Source organism: Megascapheus bottae, chromosome 7, assembly GCF_031878675.1.
Source record: "Megascapheus bottae isolate mThoBot1 chromosome 7, mThoBot2.hap1, whole genome shotgun sequence".
Classification (NCBI taxonomy): Eukaryota; Metazoa; Chordata; class Mammalia; order Rodentia; family Geomyidae; genus Megascapheus; species Megascapheus bottae.
Genome location: NC_143515.1, coordinates 66,238,596 through 66,253,610, shown reverse-complemented (window position 1 = coordinate 66,253,610; position 15,015 = coordinate 66,238,596). Strand labels below are relative to the sequence as shown.

Genomic DNA, 15,015 nt, shown 5'->3' with positions numbered 1-15,015 from the left:
GCCGGCCTGGACGCACAGGGGCAGCAGGCGGGGTGAGGCGCGCCTGGGGCGGATGCAGGGGGCGAAAGCCCCTTCCCGCACTCCCCCCCGCCCCCGCCAGGACCCCCTGCCCACCAGACCCCGCCGCCGCACCGCTTCCGTTCCATCCCTCGTGCCCTCCCTTCCTCCCTCCCGGCGGGTGGCGGTGGGTAGGCTGGGCGCAAAGTCTTGGTGCGGAGGGAGTCTGGACCATCGCTGTCAGCCACTCACAGGGTGTCAGAGCGCGTCTGCCCGGCGCACCACGGAGCTCCGGCGGGTCCCTGGGGACAGGAGGAGGTCGCCTTGGGGAATTCGGGAATTCGGGGTCTGTCCCGGGACCGCGGCCAGCCTTATATAGCACCGGGACTGCGAGGACTGACGTCAGCGGAGAGCAAGCACTGCTTGTAGAGGCAATGACAGCCACGCTGCGGGTCCGGCGGATTCCAGCCCCGAGGGACACCCCCTCCCCCCATACACACACTGGACCGCGTGTTCCTGGCCCAGTCTTGGAAGCAGCCCTGGACCAGTATCGCAAGAGGATGGCCATGATGTAAAGGTTGCTCTGGGTTGCAAGGGAGTCCTCGTCCACTCAGAACAGCCAGAAGTCACTAGGGCCTGGCCCCACGCAGGGCTAGTCCCAGGCTCCCCCTCCCCCGACGAAAGGAGGGTGGGACTCGGGGGCTGTCCGTGGTGCTGACCCTCTGGGCCAGGGAGAAATGGGCCAAAAGTTCTGGAGAACATAGTGCTGTCAAACCCAGTCCCCAGTCTCCCACCACCTAGCTGACAACTGAGGTAATCTGGAATGTGCTGCAGGCACCGAGCCAACACCCATTCAAAGGACCCTGTCACAGCCAGTCTTTCCAGGTCCTTGACCTTATCACAGCCCCAGGATTCAATTCTATGGTTGTTTGCCTGGGATACTGTATTTAAATAAGTAAAAAAATCTCAAGTCAGACGCCACCAGGCTTATGCCTGTAATCCTAACTACTCAGGAGGTTGAGATCTGAGGGAAAGTCCAGGAGAGTAAACTACAAAAAAAAAAAAAAAAGCTACAAGTGGCCCTGTAGCTCAAATGGTAGAACACTATTCTTGGGCAAAAGAACCTCAGGGACAGCTTCTAGGCCCTGAGTTCAAGCCCCAGGAAAACTCTGGCTTTCAGATCACAAAAGCCAGTCTGTTTCCAAATGTACCCACAGTGATAGCTTAATATAGGTCCCTCACTGCAGCAATTTTTTTTGTTTTGTTTTGTTTTGTGGGTCATGGGGCTTGAACTAGACCTGGGCACTGTCCCTGAGCTCTTCAGCTCAAGGCTACCACCCTACCCCTGAGCCAAGCCCCACTTCCGTTTTCTAGAAGTTAATTGGAGGTAAGAGCCTCAGGTCCTGTTGTGCCAGGGCTGGCTTTGAACCTTGATCCTTAGATCTCAGCCTCCTGAGTAGCTAGGAATTGAGGCATGAGCCACCTCACCCAGCTTAATTGCAACAGTTTTATTATGCTTTTCACCTAGTTCATGTCACTGGGAAGGAAATAAAACAAAAAAAAACCGCTTGGTTTCCAGGTTTGTTTGTTTTTGCCAGTCTTGAGTTTGAACTCAGGACCTTGGCACTGTCCTTGGGCTTTTCTCAAGGCTAGTACTCTACCACTTGAGCCACAGCACCACTTCTGGCTTTTTTCTGTGTATATGATACCAAGGAATTGAACCTAGGGCTTTGTACATGCTAGGCAAGCACTCTACTACTAGGCCTCACTTCTGGTCCTTGGGTTCCAGTTTCTACTCTGTCACTAAAACATGGTGCAGGTATGCTACTTCACTTTTATGGACTTTGGTGTTCACCTTTTTATTTTTGTCAGTCCTGGGGCTTGATCTCAGGGCCTGGGCACTGTCTCTGAGCTTCTGTTGCTCAAGGATAGTGCTCTGCCACTTGAGCCACGGCACCACTTCCAGTTTTCGGGTGCTTAATTGGAGATGAGCCTCATGGACTTTCCTGCCCATGATTCTCAGACTTCAGTCTCCTGAGGAGCTAGAATTGTAGGATTGCAGGTACCAGTGCCTGACTAGTGTCTATCTCCCCCCGCCCGAGTCATGGGGCTTGAGCTTTGCCACTTGAGCCACAGAATCATTTCCAGCTTTGTCTATGTATGTGGTACCAGGGAATCAAACCCAGGTCTTGGTGCATGCTAGGCAAGCACTCCCATGATCATTTTTTCAAAAGAAGGGTGGACTTGGAGGACTACACTTCTTTTCAGCTATATTTTATATAATTTTCTGCTAGATCTTATTCACGACCTCTGCAGTTTCCAGATTACATATTTAATAACATATTTACTGAGGAACCAATAAAGAGTTTTGAGAGGGTTCAAAGAGCACTAGGATAGGGAAAAGGAAGAGTAACCATGCAAAGTGGGGCATGGTGGCTCACGCCTGTAATCCTAGCTACTCAAGAGGCTGAGATCTGAGGATCGCAGTTCAAAGCCAGCCCAGGCACCAAAGACAGTGAGACTCTTATCTCCAATTAATCACTAGATGGGAAGTGGGACTGTGGCTCAAGAAATAGGGCCATAACCTTGAGCTGAAGAGCTCAGAGACAGCAATTAGGCCAAGTCCAAGCCCCATGAAAAAAAAAAAAAAAGAGTAACTATGCAAAATGGGATGGACGCTATGTCTTGGAATATGGGTATGAAGTTGAGAAGGCCATATAGTTCAACAATTATTTGCAAAAGGTGTATTATGTAGAAATAGTAAAATGATAACAATGTTTCAGTTAATGTCAGACAACATACCACAAAATTATAGCAGCTGAAAAATTCATATCACCCAGTCAAAGAAGCTGTCATAACATCATAGTGTAATACATTATTCATATGATTCTGGCAGAAATAAGCCTAAGATTGACAGTTGTAGAAAAGTATAGTATATACAATTACATACACTAATACGATTCAAAATAAATGACAGTGTTACTCGTTACTGTATTTACTGTATTATTATTTGTGTCACTACTTATGGAAAAAGCTTACTCTAAAACAATAAGCCATGTTACGCTGGCAGAGTCTGACATATCTTTTGTTTACTATGTATTTTTTTGTGTGTGTGGTACTGGGGTTTGAACTCATTGCCTTGCTCTTGCTAGGTAAACATTCTACCACTTCCAGTCCTTACTACGTCTGATTTCTTTTCTTTTTTTTTTTTTTTTTTTTTTTGCCAGTCCTGGAGCTTCAACTCAGGGCCTGAGTACTATCCTTGCTTGGGCTTTCTCAAGGCTGGAGCTCTACCACTTGAGTGACAGCACCACTTCCGGCTTTTTCTATATATGTGGTACCAATTGAACCAGAGTCTTCATGCATGCTAGGCAGGTACTCTTACCACTAGGCCAAACTCCTGGCCTATGCATCTCATTTCTATCAGGAATCTACTTTAGGTGCTGACTTATACCATCTAGGCTCATATATGCATGCTCTCTGATGTTCACACAACTAAACTAATGACACTGTTCTCAAACCTGATTATTCCAGAAGCAGTCCATTTTAGAGTGGCATGTGCCATTTCTGAGTGCTAACCCCAGTAGTTCTACTGCAGCAACCCCACCCCCACAGAAACTGACGTGCCACTCTGAGTATGTGATCTAACCATTCCAGGGTCAAGGTGCATCACTGCAAGGTGAAAGCGATGGAGCAAAGTAGCTTTAGTTCTGATGCGCCTTCCAGGACAGGTAGGCATTCCAGACAACAGAAACACACTGGACAATGGCCAACCTAAAGGAAAGAGACACTTATGAAGAGGAAAAAGAAGTAGAAAGGGGACAAGCTAGGGAAAGTATGACTAAAAAGGAGGGCGTATGCTGAGAATTTCCAGATTTGGGTTTCCTTCCTTCAGCTCCGTGGAGGAACTATGCAACTCATACCAGAGGACAACCAGCTTGGATGCTTAAGCTACTGCAGTGCTCTGCCTCTCAGAGAAAGGTCAAAGAAGCTTAGATATCCCAGCAATCTCCTGTCATCCATGGCTCTGTGATCTGCTCCCCTGTGCAGGCTCTTTCTAAACACATTCATCTATCCATCCGGTACCTGCAGAGATTTCACCTTCCAAAGAATGTGCTGCATACCATAGTAAGTGGCACCTTCTTCACTTTAACCTTGATGTAGTTTTAGAGTGCTGTGAAGAATTCAAATGTTTGGGATATGGTGTCCAAGTCCTATTCCTCACTGAAGAATTTCACATTTTCCCCATTTCCAAGACAATTTGCAAGCAAGCATTCTAACAACTCATCTTTAGTTCCACTCTAGTAAGCATTTATTTATTTATTTAGTATTCTTTCTTTCTTTTTGGCAGTACTGATGTTTGAACTCAGAAACTTACATTTACATGACTTGCTTGGCTGGTATGCAAGATGCAGACAAGAGCTGCGGAGGCAGAACCCTCCCTAGGAATATGACAGATGAATTGGGATACTTCAGGGCAGCTTCTATAAAGGACTAGAGGTTCTGAATCAAATGAGGAGCTTTGAGTAGGGAAATATAAGCTGATTGGGGGTCTATAGTAAGTCAAGGTTGAAATGTTGTCTCCAACTACTGGTAAGCCAGATCTTCCCTGAAAGGTAAGGTAGGGATTTGACATACCTGTAATTCAGTGGGACCAAGTAGAAGTTGGCTAACTGCACAGCAGGCCAGAGCTGCAAAAAAAAAGAAGGTAAAAGTCAGTGGCTGCTTCCCCTCAGAGCACCAGACTCACCCATGCCTGCTCCTACTCCAGCTCCTACATGCAAAAAGCTCAATGTGAGTGCTTTCCTGAGCATGATGCCCACATGGGGAAATAAGACAGTAATTCTACACGAGGGATTCCTGTGCCAGGTGAAGGGTCAGTTCTTACATAGTAGTTGGTGATGAGGGCATCAGGAAAATCCTGGGGGAAACAAAAGGAAGAATTAACACTTGCCTACCCAAGCTGCTGCCATCACCCTACATGAGTATTACCAATGGACTTTCATTCCCAGCGCACATTCCTGCCCCAAACTCCCCTCAGCTCCTTTCCTCCCTGGTCAGACTCTTTGCACTTTACTTTTGTCTGCTTCCTTTTCCTGTGGTAGTCCTATGGCCAGCAGAGATCCACTTACCCGCTGTAGTTTGGCCCAATTTTCCTGGGCTGACAGTCCATTGAGGGTCCCTACCAGTGGAAGAAAGCAGCCCAGAAAACATGGGGCAAAGCCCACCTAGGGAAGAGAAGTAAGAACTTGTTAAGCACCACCATTTCCAAGTGCACCTTCCCCAATCCTTTTTTTTTTTATTTTTTCCAATCTTGGGGCTTGAACTCAGGGCCTGAGCACTGTCCTTGGACTTTCTCAAGGCTAGAGCTCTATCACTTGCAGCACAGCACCACTTCTGGCCTTTTCTATGGATGTGGTACCAAGGAATCGAACCCAGGTCTTTGTGCATGCTAGGCAAGCACTCTACCACTAAGCCAAACTCCCAGCCCCACCTTCCCCAGTTCTTTTCTCCTTCACTCACCTGATCCAACAACATCTTCTTCAGTGCATCCACCTTGGTGGTGCCAGGGATAAACCGATCCAAAACCTTGTACCAACCTCCTAAAACAGGACCCTGAAAATAAACCCCACACAGGGCTGCAGGACGCAGTGAGGGATACTTTATTATCCTATTGCAAAGCTCTCCTCCCATGCATCAGAAACCAGATCCAGGGAGAGGCAGATAGTGGGATGAAAAGAGGGGGCAGGCTAGCATAGGTGTGTGAAGCCAAGGAAAAGTACAGGAGGGCAGAAAGTGAATTCCACTGCCCAGTGCACTGAGGTATTGTGAGCAGAACTTACCACAAAGCCACTGCCCAGGGTGACCATGGTCAGGGTGCGGCCTATCTGGTATTCCTGCAGACCCCGCCTCTCCACGAGCTGCTGTGAGATAATGTCACCTAAGCCCATCAGGGACCCTGTGCAGGGTACATAGGGGATGTCAGAATCTCTTCCAAAAGGGAAGTCTGCTGACTGAATGTGACTCTGGCACTGAGCCCCAGGGCTTCATTCTCCCAAATGATAAGCTCCTTCCTGCTGCTTTCAAGCCCTCCTCTCCTCCAGGATGTTCACATTGCATGTGTGTCCTGATAGAAACTGAACGCACAGACCAGGGCCCAAGAACTCTGCATTGAGTAGAAAAAAAAGGGGGAGGGCAGGAGTTTGGCGTAGTGGTAGAGTGCTTGCCTAGTATGCATGAAGACCAGGGTTTGATTCCTCAGTACCACATACATAGAAAAAGCTGGAAGTGGTGAAGTAGCTCAAGTGGCAGAGTGCTAGCCTTGAGAAAAACCCAAGGACAGTGCTCAGGCCCTGAGTTCAACCCCCATGACTAGCACCAAAAAAAAAAAAAAAAAAAAAAAAAAAAGACAAACACAAAATTGCAGACAGCAGGAGAAGCAAAGGTCCCAGGGCTGAGTACTGTCAGCTGTCAGAACTGAAAGGACCTTACAGGTAATTTCATCCCCATGCTGATTTCTGAGATGTGAAAATGAAAGTCCGGGATCTCAGACAACCAGTAAATGCCAAGCCTGAGTGGTCTGTCAACTAGACACTGCCCTTTCTAGTTCTAGAAAGGATGTCACACTGTGACTAGATCATGTGTACAATACTAAGAACTCCTCTTTCTTTTCCCCTAGCCTAATATAAGACCCTAGCCAATGTGCTTCACATTAGACTTGAGGTCTCTATTTGTAAGTAACAAGGATAATGCTCAAATGGGTCCAGGCAGAAAGATGACTTATTGAGGTGGTAGGAGTCTCCGCAAGGACGAGTCCCAGGCACGCATCCATACAATCAACCCAAACCCCGACTCTCAGGGATTAGAGTCATCTTCCCCAGGCCTCTGTATCCCACCATTGCACACTCAGCTCCAAACAGCCCTAGGCAGTCACCCTCCGCCTCAGACACCAAGACGGAACTGTCACTATTTACAGAGACCCTAGTCAGTCATGTTGGTGGCGTGATGGCTGCTAGCAAAGACACTAACACAGGCCACTTGGGAGTAGTCTATGATCTCCAGCTCACCCATGTGTCTCCCTGCGTAATGAGAGCCCTCTCCAGTCCTGAAGCCACTGCTCTCCCTATGCCCTCAATTATCCCTGAGCAAACACAGCCTTCAGCCTTGTGCCTCAGTCTAGAGTTGGCTCTGACGTCCACACTGTTGCACCTTTACTGTTGTGTTTCCCCTTTACCCTCTGAACAGCCCCACCCCTGAGCAGCCCAGGCAGAGGCAGCTAGGAAAAGCTGGGAGCCGGGGATGAGGATGGTCACCCCCAGGTGACCTGGACTGCTTGCTGGTCATCGAGCAGCTCTGGGACACCTTGGCAGGCTCATCAAGACAGTCCTGCCTCACTTCCCCCAGAAACTCCCACAGTGGCTCTTCCCAGAACACATGGCCTCCCAAGGGCAAGGATGCCAGAACCTTTGGGTCTCTTATTTCCTACCACATCTAACCAAGTCCTTGCTAGGTGCTCAGAAAGTCAGTCAAGTGTATGACTCCAAACAACAGGACTACTCTGGGAAAAGGTATGCTGGTTCTAAGGCTTGGGGTTGGGAGCGTGGCTTAGGTGGTGGAGCACCAGCCAATGAGCACATGCATCAGATAACAAGCTTTGGTCCTGGTTGAGGGGGTGGATTTTAAATCTGATGTGAAGAACAACTTGTCAGTTTCAGGTATTAGGACAACGGAGAACTGAGTTTATTACCCCCTCCTTCCCCTGCCCCCAAATGGCACTTCCCTATGCGCCATCCATCAAGATTAGTCTGGCAAAGGGAAGAGTATTGTTGATTTTGGGGCTTGAACTTAGGACCCGGGTGCTATCCCTAAGCCTCTTTGTGCTCAAGGCTAGTGCTCTACCACTTGAGCACTACTACTTCCAGTTTTTCCAGTTTTTGAGTGGTTAATTGGAGATACAAGTCTTTCAGGGACTTTTCTGCCCAGGGTGGCTTTGAATCATGATCCTCAGATCTCAGACTGGGAGTAGCTAGGATTACATGTGTGAGCCACCAGCACCTGGCTCTTATTTCCATTTAACCACTTGAAGCAGAGTTGTGGCTCAAGTGGTACAGTGTCACAAGTCCCAGTCTTGAGTCAAAACAAACAAACAAAAAACCAAATGAGAATCAGGCCTTGGGTTCAAGTTCTAGTATTGGCACACAAAAGTAAATAAAACAAACAAGTTAGAATGAAAACTCAAGTCCCTGATCCCACAGTCTTGGAGCTATGCAACCATTGAGAAAGATGGATTCTAGGCCTCAAACTTCCCATCAAGCCTGAAACAGCAAAAGTGGGCGGGTAGTGTGGAGTTCTGTACTTCTAGCCAAGTCTAGTCACTTTAGACAGGTCAGACCCAAGTTTGTCCTCTACCCACAAATGATCAGGACCCCAGACTTGCAGCAAGTCCATACCATCTAACTGTAGGCCAAGCAAGGAGCAAGGCCTACACTTCTAACCCCAATCATTCATTCTTTTTTTTTTTTTTTCCTTTGGTGGGTCATAGGGTCTTGAACTCTGGGCCTGGGGTTGTCCCTTTGCTCTTCAGCTCAAGGTTACCACCCTACCCTTGGGCCAAGCCCCACCTCCCTGTTTTCTAGTAGTTAATTGGAGACAAGAGTCTCAGGTCCTTTTGTGCCTGGGCTGGCTTTGAACCTTGATCCTTAGAACTCAGTCTCCTGAGTAGCTAGGATTATAGGCGTGAGACACTGCACCCAGCTCCAATCATTCCTTGAGCAAGAAAAACTCAGATATTCAGACTCCTCATCCTACCTTCTCTATCACAGAGCCTAATAAACCTCTAGACTCTAGAGGCCCTCTTGGATATATTTGGTTCTTTCAACTCTTTCAATGCTGATTCCCTTCTTGGACTCAGGAATTAGGATTGAAGGCCTGCAGACACATAATATCCAGAGTCCTGGTGGTATAGGGAAAGATGCTACTGGGCAGTTATGCCCCAATGCCAGCTGGGCACAAAGCCCAGCAAGCAGACAGTGGCGTGGGTGTGACATCATGCTCCTGGGTAGATGCCAGTTCTCATGACGTCACTCTCCACTAGATCTGGAGGTGGAGGAAGAGAACCCTGCTTCTGGGCACCATCCCCTTACCCACAGAACTGAGTGGAAAAGCCCCAATCACTTCCAAGGTCTATATGGGAACAAATTCTATAGTGATATGGAAATTATTTCCCAGGGTGTGCATGTGTGCATGCTTGTGTGTGTGTGCTGGTCCTAGGATTGTAACTCAGGGGCTCGGTTCTGTTTCTGAGCTTTTGTTTGTTTTGTTTTTGCTCAAGGCCATTAGCCCTTAACCACTTAAGCCACAGATCCATTTCTGGTTTCTGGATGGTTAACTGGAACCTCAAAGATTTGTTTCAAACTGTAATCTTCAGATCTAGCCTCCTGAGTAGCTAGGATTATAAGTGTGAGCCACAGGTGCCCAGCTTTCCCATGACCTAGCCCAGGCCTCAGGGAGAGCTGAAGTCTATGAGGGAAGGGAAAACAAATCCCTTAGGATGGGTCTGAATGTTATCCCTACTCCTGGTCTTAACTCTGTCTTATTGCTAGAAAATAAGACAGAATGGATAGTTCAAGTGCCTAGGCTGAGCTCAAGTGGCATCACATCCCCATGCCCAGTAGTCTCAAGTACAGGGAAGTGCAATAGGTCATGCCCTAGGTTCCAGTGACAGCTCCATCACTGACAATGTGAGATTTCAGTGTACATCACTCTGTTCCTGACTCAGTTTCCTTTATTGTACTATTAGATGAAACTAGATCATCTCCAAGACCTGTTTGGGCTGTCATAACTGGTTCATTAAATTCAGGTTCCATGGAAACTATGAGTTCAGCTGTTCCCATAGTAAGGGCATGTTGCTTAAGATGGATGGAGCTGGGACTTTGGTTCACTGAGGATGAAAGGGTTCTCCAGAAAGGAAGGGATAAGGTGACTCAGACTCTATAGAACACACAGTCGATCTCTCCCCACACTGACTGTTCCTGACTCTGGCTTGGGCCAAACTGACAAATTGAACACTTCCATTGAATCATTTTAGACTATGTTTCAGCTCTGATTGCAGTGCAGCCTGACAGAACCTTGCGTAGGTTCACTATTGGTGCCCCTAGTGACTGTAATAAGGTAGTGGAGGGGAACTCATGTTCCCTGGGGTGAAAGTTGGGCCAATGTGGGATAGAAGCTGGTAGATAAAGCTGTCATCTTTTTTCTAAAAAGGGCTATTTATCCTTAAAAAAAAAAAAAAAAGATTTCAAAGATCTTCTTGATCAGTTCAAAGCTACTAGCCGTCTGAAGAGTGGCCAGTTTGTAAATGTATTCTTACATTGCTTCTTCCTCTTTCTTTCTGTGGAATCAATTCCTGCTCCTTAACAAAGTACAGCCAAAGTGAAGACCTTATCCCTGTTCACATTTATGCTACGTGGAACAAACTCAACCCCAAACTCACTATAAAAAGTAGTTTGCTGGGCCAGGAGTGTGGCCTACTGGTAGCATGCTCACCTAATATGCATGAAGCCCTGAGTTTGATTCCCTGGAACCACATCACTCAAAAAGCCAGAAGTGGCACTGTGGCTCCAGTGGCAGAGTGCTGGTTTTCTACCTCTTGAGCTCCACTTCCAGCTATTTGTTAGTTCATTGGAAATTAGAGTACCAGATTTGTCTCTTCCACCTGGCTTCCAACCTCAATCCTCAAAACTCAGCCTCCTGATTCTACACATGAGCCACCTTTGCCTGGCTAATTATTGTGCATTTGCTAAAGCACCAAAGCCTCTTCACACAGGTTATCTCTATACTGACCTTGGAAGGTCATAGAACTCAGCTCAAGTCCTAAATGAAAAAACTGAGGTCCAGAGAAGTTTATTGATTTGTACTACTAAGTGTGATGGCTCTGAGATCCACATCTCAGTCTTGCAGCTCCAAGTCTGAACTCTGTTTTCCAGTATGATGAGCTATCCCATGGGGCTTTACGAATTGCTGCGTTGGAGTCCAAAAATGGCCCAGTGAGCTAAATCTACTTCCTCTATTTGTAGGTTGGCCCAAATACACTGAGTAGCAAGGAAAAAAAGTGTCTGAAAAGATGTGAACAAAATCTGAGAAAAAGTTCTGGAAGGCTACAGGTTGTGTAAACTGGAATGTCAACACAGCCTTGGGAGGGTTGAGAATATGATGCCAAAGGGCCCGAGTACAGCTAGACCAAATCTCCATTCAGCCTCAATTCTGTGTTTGGGCCCCCTGAACCTTTAAGTCTTGCCTTTCTTTAGCTATAAATCCCTTGGGTGGAACAACACCTCCCTATTCTTGATGGCTGTGATGGGGAACCTTCCATCTGGCAGTGATGGGCCCTGAGGGAATCTGAGGCTGGGCAAAGGGCCCAGCGTGTCAGTTCCCATCACAGCCACACAGTCCAGCATGAGTCACCACACACACAGCCAGGTGAGTCATGCAGGCTGACCGACACTCTGAGGACAGGACAAGCGGTGGTTGGGCCCAGGAGACTGGAATGGGGGTAAAGAGGGGTAAAGAGTCCATCTCCTGTCCAGTCATACAGTGAGATTGGTTTCCAGTGCTGATGTAAGATTATTCTGGTGAGAGAATTCCTATTCCATTCTAGCTTTCAGTTGCCTTCCATCCCTCCCCTAAAGTCTTCTCAGCACACAGTCCTCAGTAGAATATAGTTTCCTTCTTCTAAACATTGGCAAGGCCCCATTTTAACCTGACCACTTTTTGCATTAGCCTTGATGGTCAGAGGCCACTGGTGCTTTCCCTGCCTAATCACCTATCTTTATTCCATCTTGTTGCAAAGAGGAGCTGGTGGCTCACACCTGTTATCATGGCTACTTGGGAGGTTGAGATCTGAGGATTATGGTTCAAAGCCAGCTGGGGCAGGAAAGTCTGTGAGACTCTTATTCCAATTAGCCACTAGAAAAACAGGAAGTGGAGCAATAGCTCACTTCAGTGAAAGAATTCAGAGACAGTGCCCAGGCACTGAGTTCAAGTCCCACAGAAAACAATACAAAAAATAAAAACAGGGGCTGGGAGTTTGGCCTAGAGGTAGAGTGCTTGCCTAGCATGCATGAAGACCTGGGTTCGATTCCTCAGTACCACATACATAGAAAAGCCAAAAGTGGTGCTGTGGCTCAAGTGGTTGAGCTCTAGCCTTGAGATAATGTCCAAGGACAGTGCTCAGACCCTGAGTTCAAGCCCCACAACTGGCACACACACACAAAAATCCTGGTTGATAGATTGTTTGGGAGGCACATAGAGACCACATAGGTAACAAATTGTAAGAAAAACAAATGGGTGATGGAAAAAAACTCAGGGGGTCCTCAAGCTGGTTACTGATGCTGATTAGTACTGTTTTAGTACTGTTTAAATTGCAGATGTATGTGCATTTTACAATAAAAATACTACACAGAAAATAAACAGGAGTAAGAGTCTTGATTTCAGCACTTGTTAAGAGTATTAAATGTGAATTCAAGTGATTCTAACACATAGACCTTTGTGGAGTGGTTATGACACAATAGCTTACAAAAGTGCTTTGAAGCTAGGTGCTATTGGTTCACATTTGTAATCTTAGCTACTGGGGAAGCTGAGATATGAGGATCACAGTTACAAGCTAACTGGGGCAGCAAAGTCCATGAGACTCTTATCTCCAATTAACTACCAAGAAGCTGAAGGCAGAACTGTGGCTTAAATGGTACAGTGCTAACTTGAGCAAAAAAACTCAGGACATGGCTGGGAGTTTGGCCTAGTAGTAGAGTACTTGCCTAGCATGCAAAAAAGCCCCGGGCTCGATTCCTCAGAACCACATACATAGAAAAAAGCTGGAAGTGGTGCTGTGGCTCAAGTGGTAGAACTCTAGCCCTGAGAAAAGTACAAGGATAGTGCTCAGGACCTGAGTTCAAGCCCCACAGTGACTGGCAAAAAATAAAACTAAAGGGGCCGGGAGTTTGGCCTAGTGGTTAAAGTGCTTGCCTAGCATGCATGAAGACCCGGGTTCGATTCCTCGGTACCGCATACCACATATATAGAAAAAAGCCGGAAGTGGTGCTGAGGCTCAAGTGGTAGAGCTCTAGCCTTGAGAAAGTCCAAGGACAGTGCTCAGGCCCTGAGCTCAAGTCCAGGACTGGCAAAAAAAAATAAAAATAAAAATAAAAAAAAATAAAACTAAATAAAAGTTTAGGACAGTGCCCAGGCACTGAGTTTAAGCCTCTAGGACTGTAGGACTGAGATGGGATAAATTAGGGAAAATAAGGCCTGGTGAAGGCAATTCAGAAAGTAAGTAGTTAAAAACAAAAGTACCATCTATGCTTCAAAGAAAAGCAACAGGATGCATTCCTTCTTGAGAGATGCATTTCTCATGCTCGGCAAGATGTATGCCATTCTGAGAGAAATATTTCTCCAAAATATAAGCAACCTCCTACCCAAAATGTAGACAACAGGACACCTTCCTTATCTCAAGGATAAGCATCTATTTCACAGCAGGGTACATTCTTACCTGGAAGAAATGATCTATACATCTAAAAACTCAGAAAGTGTAGTAACACCAAAAGTGATTGAGAGCAAAGATAAACTCCTATATTTAAGTCATACCCTCTGCCTTTACCATATATCCCTGAAAGCCAAAGAGCTGTATCTCACTCTCCTTTTAAGAGCACTCACACTCTGTTAGCCTTCTCCTTTCTGCTTGTCTTTCAGCTTGCCTGCTTACTCACTCAGTCAATAGAGCTCCACCAAGTTTTCATACTAGTGACTTGTCCAGAAATTCTTATTCTGTAATCAAAGTCAAGGACCCTAAGTGAAGAATCTACTTTTAAGGAGGAACTTCACTAACCTTCACCTGCACTTGGCAACAGGACTGATGTACATGCTGTGCATGCACATACACAAAGTACTTTGCATACTATAAAATGTTAACAGAAGTACCTGTTAGTTTCCAACTTGGGACCTCTTGAGACAATGCATAGATATATACATATATATTTAATTTATTATTACTATTTTTTTTGCCAGTCCTGGGGCAAACTCAGGGCCTAACCCCTGCCCCTGGGTTTTCTCCAGGCTAGAGCTCTACCACTTGAGCCACAGTACCACTTTTGGCTTTTCCCTATGTATGTGGTACCGAGGAATTGAACCCAGGTCTTTGTGCATGCTAGGCAAGCACTCTACCACTAGGCCAAACTCAAGGCCCAATGCCCATACTTTCTAAGGATAGGTCGCTCAGCTTTTTTCAAATCCTACATCACAGTTAAACCAACTATGTAAACCCTTCAAATTAGCCTTGGGAACTCACTGTCCAAAACACACATTGGAACAAGTGATAGCAACCCTTGCAGGAGGTTGAACAGGAGCAGGAAGTGAAGTGAAGGTCGTTTGACTCACAAATCAACCTGTTCTGGTCCTATTCTGGTCTCAGACACACTCACCAGCTGTCAGGACCTGGACTTTCCATGGATGCGCAGCTAAGGCCCTCTGGTATGCCCGCCAGAGTGCCATGTTCCTGTCAAGCCAAAAGGAGAGGGTCACTCCCACTGCCCCCGTCCACAATCCCTTGTGTTCACCCTTTCTCCGCTCTCCGCTTCCACGTGGGCAGGGGAGCGGCCTCCTGTGGGACGCTTCCCGGACAGCATCCTGCCCCAGGGCACCAGACAGCTGGGGACGGCAGTGGGCAGCTGCGGACCCCGGTGGCAGCCCTCTGAGACCTCCCGTCCCTAAACGGGGCTGAGGCTTCCGGAGCCGGATGGGAGCCTCCACCTAGAGTCTGGGTTCCCCGAAAAGTGCTAGCAGCCGGTCCCTACATTCAGCCTCGACTGGAGCTAAGTCACATTCTTCGGAGTGCAACCCTGCTCTAGAAACAGCCCGCCACCGCCAGGGCCCGGATTGGCCCAGGCGCCGCAGGCAGTCAGGCGCGAGCGCGGCGGACGGCCCGCCACTCACCTGCGGCCGCGCGGGGCCGTTGCAGCCCCGCACGTG

General features: G+C 47.3%; 1 protein-coding gene across 2 annotated transcripts; it reads right to left on the bottom strand.

Annotated features, from left to right (window-relative positions):
* Positions 1-3,191: 3,191 nt before the first annotated feature.
* Positions 3,192-14,926, bottom strand: Mpv17 (mitochondrial inner membrane protein MPV17). 2 transcript variants are annotated; one of them, XM_090337280.1, is made up of 8 exons: positions 14,841-14,926; positions 14,469-14,542; positions 5,841-5,956; positions 5,521-5,613; positions 5,130-5,225; positions 4,886-4,918; positions 4,636-4,688; positions 3,192-3,771 (listed from the first exon to the last, which is right to left on the bottom strand). In XM_090337280.1, coding segments are annotated over exons 1-8 (537 nt in total). In that variant the 5' UTR covers positions 14,843-14,926; the 3' UTR covers positions 3,192-3,701. The 2 variants fall into 2 exon arrangements, with proteins under 2 accessions (XP_090193406.1, XP_090193407.1); XM_090337281.1 differs by lacking the exon at positions 14,841-14,926 and adding an exon at positions 14,797-14,818.
* Positions 14,927-15,015: the final 89 nt, after the last annotated feature.